General features: G+C 37.5%; 1 protein-coding gene across 1 annotated transcript; it reads right to left on the bottom strand.

The window, feature by feature from the left end:
* Positions 1–2,009: 2,009 nt before the first annotated feature.
* Positions 2,010–8,922, bottom strand: LOC141442100 (myrosinase 1-like). The gene is made up of 7 exons (XM_074107011.1): positions 8,700–8,922; positions 7,612–7,742; positions 5,340–6,010; positions 4,923–5,231; positions 3,962–4,133; positions 3,005–3,071; positions 2,010–2,344 (listed from the first exon to the last, which is right to left on the bottom strand). Exons 1-7 carry the CDS (start codon positions 8,810–8,812, stop codon positions 2,134–2,136), a joined length of 1,674 nt encoding a protein of 557 aa, XP_073963112.1. The 5' UTR covers positions 8,813–8,922; the 3' UTR covers positions 2,010–2,133.
* Between the last annotated feature and the right edge of the window lie 2,211 nt (positions 8,923–11,133).

Genomic DNA, 11,133 nt, shown 5'->3' with positions numbered 1-11,133 from the left:
GCTTTGCTCAGGGACAAAAACAAAAACCACTAATATTTCCAAGGGACAGTAACAATAATAGGAACCTTGGTATCAAATTAGAAACTATTAAGCATAGTGTACATTAGAGTACACTTACAATATTAATTGGATATTTAACAACTCACTTTATAGTTATTTCTTAATTTGTATTTATTAGTTTCTTTTCATTAAAAAAATATATATTCAGGTGTTCCTTTCGGAATACAGGCGTGAGAATATAATATGTATACGTCGTTTCTAATAGTGTATACTACTGCTTAGAACTCCTTTTTTGTTACCTACCTTCACTTCCTAGTCATACAAAACTATTCAAAAGTACGAAACTGTATTTAAAAGTAACAAAAAAGGAAGTAACCAAGTGATGCTCACTACGTTTAAAAAATCTTAAATCGAATTCAATGAATAACTCAATTAATGCGTGTGTGTATTTTAGTCGCAATAAGGTCTTAAGTGGTAAGTTGAAACAAAACTGAAGAATAAGTGAAACTAACCCAAGTTTTCCGGTAACAAACAAGGAGTTTAATTTTCGGTTACCGCCAACCACGTGTGTTACCCCAGTCAACTAACACCTTCGCTTAAGTAAAATCAACGGGATCCATTTGACTGTGCAAGAGGTGGGCGAGTTTATACATATTATTATATAATATATAAGTGGCACAGCAAGCAAGGTAAAGTAGTGTAGGTACGTAACTATCGCTAAAGAATCAAGAACTTGTGTTAAAATGCCACGAATTTATTATACTCGCTCGATAAGAGGAATAGTTAAGAAGTGTAAAGTAGGTACTAAATAGCACTGCTGTTATAAATAAAATACATTATTTTCTTTCTTTCTTTCTTTCAAATCAAAAGGTACACGTTATTGGTTCAATAAACTTTATTGCATGTTTTTATTTTACAAACAGTAGAGTTGAGGAGTACTTATGTGATGATGCGACATGGCCTAAACTGAAAGCCGATGAAAATTAGGATGTTGATGTGTGATGTGATGTATTCGTGTTTGTGTATGTGTGTGTTTTTATGTCGGTGTATAAATAAGTGTTGTGAAGTGTGACTTGGCAGTGTCCCGGCGCATTTCGTGTCTAGTTTCTGGTTCTGTTGCCGTTGTCCACGTTGCAGAATTTAATTTAAAAATATTTATTGGTTTGACATTTGGAGACCTTATACATCTCCATTTCTTTATTTTAATAATTATTTTAAGTTTTTGACATTGGAGGCTTTTTACACCTCTGAAGATTGTATAATTTGGTTAATTAAATTAGTTTACTTTGACATTCAGAGACTATATACATCTCTGAATTATTTAGGTTAGGAATTTTATTTATTGTTAACTCAGGGACTTTCTACATCCCCTTGCTATATAGTAATTTTATTATTAACTCAGGGACTTTATACATCCCCTTGCTATATTTAAGGCTGTATATTGTTAAGCTTATGGATTTTAAACGTGTATATTTTTAGTTTAATTTCTAGTCACAGGCCCGCGACGTCGAAGCTCCCAAGACGATCCCATAGAGCTTATGGGAACGGAAGCAATACCATGCACTCGGTACCGCTCTGCTTTCAGAGCATGACATGAGTTCGTGTGAGCTAACTTTGGGGGCGGCAGACGTGAGCTTGCCTTCGGAATCCAAAAGTTTAATGGTTACTTGACCTGAAATGTAAATTTCAGAATTAAATTATTATTATTATAATTATTATTATTTTTAATTTATGACGGTGGAAGCAGTCTACACTTCCACTGAACGTAGATTATAGTTAGAGTTTAGTTTTGTAACTAAGGGACCCCATACATCCCTGTATTATTATTATTATTATTTTGTATTTTCTTTTATTTCATTGTATACTGTAGTTTTTAAGTATTTTATTTGTAATTATTTTATGTTGAAAAAATGACTTTCTGCCAAGTTTCTTGCGGCGCATTCTTCTTGGCAATGACGGTCTTTCCGAAGCGCTGGTAGTTTTAAAAAAATGACGTGTAAAAGTGCCCATTGCGGCCTATTTACTGAATAAATGATTTTGATTTTTTGATTTTTGAACAATAGTAAATAAAAGGCGGAAATGTCTCTCTCATACCTACTTAAAAGTTAAATCGCCATTAAAGGTTAAAAAAGGTTAAAGCATCATATTGAAAACAGCGACACCTATTGTCGTAACGATAGAAGCGCTAACGGTAAAGGCTCCATCGGTATCATAGGGATTGGGATTGTAGTCAAAGTCGATGGCTCGACTACTGATGATCTCTTTGTAAACAAGCGCCGATTTCCTTGGAGTTCTGGTTCTTTCAGGGTCTTCCATATCTACCTCGTAAATGCCGAATCTTAATCTGAAATGATACATTTAACCAATGTAGATTCTTACGCCGCCACTACAAAATCTTGTTATTGTGATGCGGTTTTGGTTTCGGCAGGTTTAAGCATAAAAATCATGTTTCGAGTTTTCGGCCCAAGGTTCAGCAGTTTTTTAGGCCGAACTTTAAGGGGACATTCAACAGGACATTGGTATAAAGTTATTTTGTCCAAGACATTAGTGGCCTAATTTTTATTGTGTGGCCTAACTTTTATTGTTTAAGAGATCATTAAGAATTGAGATAATTATATTCACAGCATAAGGTAAAAAAGTGAGTTTTTATGATGTCTTTCTTGTCATTGTAGTCACTCGTGAAGTTTGTGAATTTTACAATTACCTTTAACAATGACTGTGAGATTATACTATGTACCTACATTATTATTGGTAGGTGTATGAAAAAAAAAATAGAAAAATATTGATTTCGACAAAACTTAATTGACAAAAACTAATTACTTACTGAGCCGTAGAAAAACACGGTCATAATTCACGGTCACCTTTGTACTTAGTAGCGATTATCAAATAAACATTTTATCATGCTTTATTTGTTTAATAATTATTTCATATCTGAAATTTCGTTTATGACCAACGAACGCTGCGGTCAAAGATATTAAAGCAAACAAATAAATATTTCACTTACATGTAGCCGTGGGACCATTCGAAATTGTCCATCAAACTCCACGCGAAATATCCCCTGACGTCACAACCTGCATAGAAAGCATTGTAAATTTCCTACATAGGTTCTTCTTATATTTGTCTTATCCAACAGTATCTTGAAAATATATGTATACAATCGAGAAAAGTGATTGACGTTCCAGGATAATACCTTTTCACAGCCAATAGTCTAGATTCCTAAAAAAGTAGGAAGTATATCTATTAGATTATAAAAGTTTTTTTTTCTCAATCAAACAAAAGCATGGATATACCTACGTACCTATATTTTACTAAGGAGTGACGAACTCCTGAACTTTGACGTAATAATACGGCCACGAGCGTTTATTTGAGATCCATTTCGTCAAAAAATCTTTTGAATTCTCATACAAAATGACACCCAAATTAACGATCGTGACCGTACTTCATCTTTGTAAATTTTTTGTTTGATTGGCGAAAGAAAAAAATACGTATCCAATATTTTCCGATACTGAACTGACGGAGTTAATAGAATATGGTTTTTTTTTATACCAGCAATCAGAAATGAATATATTCGCAGTAGAACTAAGGTTACCGAAATAGCCCGAAGAATTGCGAAACTGAAGTGGCAGTGGGCGAGGCACATTGCTCGCAGTACTGATGGCCGATGGGGTCAGAGGGTTCTCGAATGGCGTCCGCGAACCGGGAGACTATCTGTCGGTAGGCCTCCAACAAGATGGAGCGACGACCTGGTTAGGATCGCGGGATTGCGGTGGATGCGGAAAGTACAAGACCGGTCTGAGTGGAGAGCCTCCAAGGCCTATGACCAGCAGTGGACGTCTGTCGGCTGACATGATGATGATGATGATGATACCAGGAATCTACCCAATTACACGATGATTTAGATGGCAGACGTATGGACGTATCAACAAAATATTTTCACGTGAACCAGTTTCATAACACTAACCTTCAGCAAGGGCATCAAGAACGGCATTGAGGTAATTCTTGTAGTAACTGGTTCTGTCATCATCATTAAGACCGGTGCTTGTCGGGAAACCGTTCTCAGTGACATAGACAGTCGGGTTGTTATAAGTGTCCTTAATGTGTACAAGTAGGTGGTACAGGCCTGGTCCGTGTTCCTGTAAAATGATATTGATATATCAGAGGATAAAAGGTGGCATATTAAGATTTCCGACATTCAAGCCTGGGTTCGAACCCTACGGCTCTCTGCAAGTCATAGGTAAAACCACGAAGCTGGTATGGTTTTATTTAGGTCAAAAAGTTCTTGAATGGAGACCGCGGATTGGCAAGTACCTACAGCGTAGGACGTCCACCAATAAGATGGACGGATGACCTGATTCACGCGGGTTCACGGTGGATGCAGGCCACTTCCAACCGAAGCAACTGACGGCCCATGTGGGAGGTCTATGTCAGACTATGTCCAATAGCTGATATGATAAAGATGAATGACACACTTAGGCCAACTAATTTTCGCCATCTATTAGCAAAGCGAATACGGAAAAATATTTTTTAAAGACGCTTTTATGATTTAACCTAATCTTTAATTAATTCTAATTGTGGATTTGACTTTAAACTTGGCAATTACTCGTTGAAGTAGTTCTGATGAAAATAACTATAATAATATTATTATATTGAGCTAATAAGCATGGTCGAAAGTTGGCACTGGAACTTTAAGACAAAACCGCATAGGTAACCTACCCGTGGTTCGGCTTCTGTGTAGGTATGTATGTAAACTCTTCATTGTACAAAAGAAGAGATTAATTGAAGTGAATTGAAGAACCAAATTAATTGACTTACTAAAAAAAATACTAAAGAAATATATATATTAAAATATATATATTTTATAAATATATTTATTTATTTTTTATTTTATTTTATTTTAAAGAATTTAGAAGAATAGAATTTACCCTGTGCCAAGGACTTATACCACCAGGCCACGATTCATCCATGTATGATCCCACAAACGCATCTTCGTTGTGTGAGGGCGATACAAACGTTCCAGTTAAGGAACTGTTTCTAAAAGCATATGCGCTCGTGTAGTGGTTGAGCCCCAAAAAGTCGGCGCTGCCTCTGATGTAGTCTATCTGTTCTTGTGTAAAAGGTCGAAGTCTAGAAGTGGCCAGGCCTTGAGCGGTGCTGGCTGCTTGAACGCGGTCAATCACCGTTTGAGGATAGTTCCCATCCGTAGAAAAGATCGGATGCATGTATATCCCAAGCTGTGGAGAGAGCATGTAATTTTACAAAAGGTTTCTCTAACAGTGCAATGTTTTCATAAATATTTCATACGATAAATTTTTCGGGTCCCACATGGCAGAAGTACTCACATGAAAAGCTATAGAGTCTTCTGCAGCCTGAATATCATCAACTGAACTGGTGGCAGGGTACGCCCATTCGGAGCTTAAAACGACACCGACTTGACCATTTTGCGTGTTTCTAAACTCATTATTGTAAATATGGTAGGCCCTAGCATTGGCCAGAAGTATATGTCTCCCGCACTCGTAGTAAGCTTGCCCCGGAGAAAAGATTCGAGGCGCATGCTCTGCATACCCGTAGCCAAAGTTGCAGTGGATGAAAGGTTCATTTATAGTCAACCAGTGCTTAACGCGGTCACCGAAATTCTGGTATAGAATTCTTGCATAGTCTCCGAACCAGTCTACTATCTCCTCGTTTGTCCATCCACCAAGCTCGCTCAAGGTTTGAGGCAAATCCCAGTGGTACATCGTTGCGAAGGGTACGATACCATTGGCCAGAAGTTCATCAATGAAGGCGTTGTAGTGATCGATTCCCCGTTGGTTCACGTAGTTTGATCGACCTAAGGGAAGGATTCTTGTCCACGATATGGAGAACCTGTAGTGGGTTGCGCCCAACTCTTTGAGCATTTCGATATCTCTTTTGTAGTTATAGTAAGAGTTTGCTGCTATGTCTCCATTGCTGTTATCGGCGATGTGGTTTGGTTCCGTGCGGACCAAGTAGTCCCATATTGACATGCCCTTGCCTTAAAATAAAGTGACAATTAGAACATTGTGGATAGTTTTCTGCAATAATAAGAAGGGGTAATATAACGGTTGTAAAAAAAAACATCACGAATACTTTCTTAATTATTGATTACTACCTACGTTCGTGTCAAACTTCCCTCATTATTGAGGTATTGTATTGTATTGTATTATATTGTATTATTTATAAAACTATAATATTTTTTTAAAAGAGACTGAAATTTAGACTGTTACTAGCTTCTGACTGGCTGTCGCCTTATCGCGCGCTGTTCCCTTGTATTTTTCCGGAATAAAAAGTAGCCTATGTCACTCTCTGGCCCATTAACTATCTCTATGCCAAAAATGACGTCAATCCATCGCTTCGTTTCTCCGATCAACGATTCTTCGTTTCGACGAGAAAGACAAAGAATACAACATACATACACACACACTTTCACATAATATAATATTAGTATGGATGGATTTACTTGGGCGTCAATTTGTATTATGTTGATTGGCTGATTATATTTTAGAATTTTTCATAACTATTCGCGATGGACATTCTGATAGAATAGTGAAGGTATCAGTGGAAAAATGCAGCATGATGATACACTGTTGAAAACTTGAAAGTTTTATGTCATTTGAAGAAATTTGACGCAGAATGCCTTTATTTTGGGGCGAAGTCACATCTATCCAGCATCGAATCGCATTTTGTAATACAAAATCGCAATATTGTATGAAGATGCGTCCGCATCAATTCACCCCCCCGCATCGATTCAGCTTCAGTATTAAATGCGTATAAGTATAGTGTGTGGGAACTATGGCCCACGCCCTGTGATTCTGAGTGGAGGCGTGTGCCCAGCAGTGGGACGTATATAGGCTGGGATGATGATGAAGTGTAGCTATCCATTTAAAATACTGAAGAATGCTTATTCAAGATAAAGCATTTAAGACGTGAGACTACATAAGTACTTCCGAATGAGAATTCTTAGTTGATTACGCGTGAGACATAACATAATAGAATGAGAAAGGCTGCTTACGCTTAGGTACTTATTTAAATTGGGAAGGATATTTATTCAAATCTGGCACAAGTGTTACAAAACTTTTATTGTTTTTTCCTTTTAATTGCTTCTAGAATACACGCTAGGACAATAATGTTTATAGTTGACCTATCATTCCGTAACGGTGGTTTTCAACTTCAACTGCGGCGTAACGTAGGTATAAGCATACTAAAGCACGTGTTGGCGTCCTTTAGCAGATAAAGCATGCGATAGGATACTTCAGCATATAAAGACATGCGATAGCACCCTTTAGCAGCTGAAAACATGTAACAGCGTACTTTAAGTTTCGATACGTACCTATAGTGTGTCCGAAATCATCCAGCTAAATGCGATTCGATGCTGATAGATGTGACTTCACCCTTAAGGAACAGAGCAGCGTGGCAATGTAACAACTCGATTACCAAATGATCGTCTAATTTTTTTTACGTTACCTATACTTACCACAGAATAAGTAATAATAGTACAAGTACCTACTCGTATATTTTCTCGCGGGGTTGCTCAACGAAAATGTTCGTGCTACGCTACTGTTACTACCTAAGGTGTTTTAGGGCATTGCTTCTCACCATCAACGTCCCATGCTCCTTCGATCTGGTAGGACGCAGTCGCGGCGCCGAAGCTAAAGTTAGCAGGGAAAGTATTCGCCACTGACTGTCTTTTGTTTCTGGTGTTTGTAGCGCCTGCTGTTAGCAGCCAACTGGAGAAAGGAATACCTATTACACGTGATAGGGTCTCTGCTGTTACTTGTCTTATGTCATGTCAGTATGTGCGAGATCAAAACGAAAGTAATTTTTAGGGTTCCGTTACCTCGAAAGGAAAAAACGGAACCGTTATAGGATCACTTTGTTGTCCGTCCGTCCGTCCGTTAGTCTGTCAAGATCCTTCAGGAACCTATAGAGGTAACGTAAACTGCTTCAACTTTGCCCTCTGGCCCCAACATTGACTGAGTTGATTTAGAGTCGATAACTTAGCACTCTTATAGGTTTTAAACTTTTATCTACACGGGAATTATTATTACGGGGGGATAAAAGTTTTAAAACCTAAAGGGTGCTAAGTTATCGACTCTAAATCGAATCAGGCAATGTTGGGGCCAGAGGGCAAAGTTGAAGCAGTTTACGGTACGAGTTTATTATAAAGTAGTTACGAAATGCAGTAAAAATTAAACGCGACCGAAAATACGCGACTCACGACTCAAAAAATTATACTTTCTATGACTGCTATGATATGACTTCGAATTTATTTCCACAATACGGCGTAGAGAAATGCCAGTAGTTTTTTTTCTAATTACGTGTGTGTATTTTGAACATAGTAGAGCCAGGTAAGTAAGTGAGGTAAGATATTTTCTCTATTTTAAATTAAAAGTTACAACTTTTAAGTACAAAATAGAGAAAACTTATACACGTTAAATTGTAATTTTTAAGTATATCATCAACTTGGAACGCAAAACTGGTGGTGAAAAAATCCTGTAGCATAATTTAACCAAGGTTAGGTACCTACTAATTAAATAACTAATAAAAACTGGAAGGAGATCGCATAAGATATTGGTGTGAAATCATATTGGAGGCCATTTCCACTTCGGGTCGCTGAGCCAAATAAATAAATAATAATAAAGTAATACAATAAAATACAATTTATAAAATTAGTAAAAACATACCATACTGTAACAACAATGGCGAGGTGCGTCATTTTCGTTAGTGCCAATAGCGACTCAATAAATAAACCCTTGTAATATTTTACATAAAGTCTTAAATCGATAAGAAATCGCATGTGGGGGGTTTATCTTGTTAAAGTAAATAATTTATAACATGTCATAACGATAACTTTCGCGATTAGTGCGAGCACATTGAATTAAACGACGTCGAATGGATAAAACATGCTTAACAACTATATTTATACTAAGGACTATGCAGCAAATACCATCCATTTTAAAAAAAGGTAGCGGCTTAGTTGCATGATTGCATAAGATTAATACTTATACTTAGTCAATTAATTAACTGCGTCCTCAGAATGTTTTGCTACGACCCATTTTGTTTTATTATAAATCATCCGATTTATTCAGATAACTTTCCATAATTATACGTTTTCTTACAATTCGAAACAGTCTTACTGAACGTAGTTAAAAATCTAACTAACGCGCCTATCATTCAAAATAATTAGTTGATAAATTAATTATTATTTCCAGCGCGGAAATATGGGGACTCTTCCGCAGGGACAGGACTCGGGCGAATTGTTTGGAATTGTTTTTACTTCAATTGTACTTTCATTTCCTTAGTAACCCATTTTAAGGTAGTCACCTTCGTTATCGTCACGGACCGAGCTGTAAAATTAAATACTAGGTAACACAGCTTTTTGGGCCGGCCTATCAGCCGAAGAACCGATAACCGCTGGGGTAAACGAGTTCTTGAGTGGAGACCGCGGATCGGCAAGCGTGGCGTGGGACGCCCTCAGACTAGGTGGAGCGATGATCTTCGCAGGGTGGCTGGCAAGAACGGGACTGACTGACAGTAGCCGGGGATCGTGCTCAATGGCGTGCAATTGTAGAGGCTACGTCCAGTAGTGAACGATAGGCTAATGATGATGATTACAGCTTTTTAGCCGTATGCGCGGTCACCTTTTTTACCCGACTGCGAAGAAGGAGGGTTATTGCCCACATATAGTTACTGTTCAGTGGCGTAGCTAGCATGGTTGGCACCCGGGGCGGATACTGTAGATGTAGATGTCACGCGAATGAAAAAAAAATTAGTACCTATGCAAGTATGCCTTATTAGGATACATCGCACTTGCTCGTGATGCCATCCAGTCGTACTATAAAAAAAAAAAAGTAGGCACTTATTCGTTGGTCGTTAAGTAGTGCTTATTATAGTGCAACCTGAGATTTTGCAAGATTTTTTATATTCCGACTTAGGGGCCACCGCCGCCCCCGCCCCCCTAGCTACGCCACTGACTGTTCATCTCATGTTTAGTTGTGTTCGAACCTTTTAATAGAAATTGAATTTCCCACACATAGTCTAGTATCTATTGTTTTGATATAATTAAAAGACTCGATAGGGAATGCAAAGGATTAAGAACGATAATGAGGTAAAGTTGATAACACTGATTACAACAGGGCTATAATAGGTGTAATAAAGTATGAGATATTTAAATTATATATATCTCCATAATTTATCTTATCATTAGGTATTAGGTATATTATATCATAAAGAAAAACCCTAAAAATTGTAAACAATTGAATGGATCTGACCACTCGCAAATTACTGATAAGTTCCTTGTTTTTGTGTTAGTTTTCTTTGTAATTCCTTAACATTATTAACATAAGTACTCGTTGTTACTTTCGTTTCGTCCGTGCCTTGAAATAAACGAGGCGTCATCACATCTCACTACATTTAACAATTTTATTTTAACGATCAACACTAGGATTATCCTATTATCCTATACTAATCCTATCCTACTTCCTACTAATTTTATAAATGTAAGTTTGTGAGTGAGTATGTTTGTAACTTCTTCACGCTGAAAAGGCTGGACGGATTTGGATGAAATTTGGCGAAAAGTTATTTTATAACCTAGATTAAAACATAGGATACTTATTATCCCGATATTCCCACGGGATAGGGATAAAATCTTGAAATAACAACCGCTGGGCTTAGAGTCATGAAATTTGGTATGTAGGTTGCTGGAATAACACATAAGCTAAAAAAACGGAGACACAGGAAGTCAATGTCTCTCCGCCGTGTTATAGGCAGCCATCGAAGGTGCTCGAGAAAGTGGGAGGCGTGGTCGTACTTTCGCAGACCACAGACAGGAGGGTTTAGTATGAACTAGCCGTTACCTGCGACTCCGTCCGCGCAGAATTCGTTTATCGCTATCCCGCGGAAACTAACCAATTTTCCGGGGTAAAAACTATCCTATGTCCTTCTCCGGAACTCAAACTATATGTATACCCAATTTTATCTAAATCGATTCAGTGGTTTAGACGTGATGAAGTAACAAACAAACAAACAGACTTACAAACTTTCGCATTTTTATAATATTAGTGAGATGAACGATTTTTTGAAAGAACGAACGAACTGTAAATTATTCAGGATATATTT

This window comes from Choristoneura fumiferana, chromosome 25, assembly GCF_025370935.1.
Source record: "Choristoneura fumiferana chromosome 25, NRCan_CFum_1, whole genome shotgun sequence".
Taxonomy (NCBI): domain Eukaryota; kingdom Metazoa; phylum Arthropoda; class Insecta; order Lepidoptera; family Tortricidae; genus Choristoneura; species Choristoneura fumiferana.
This window is presented reverse-complemented; position numbering and strand designations above follow the sequence as displayed.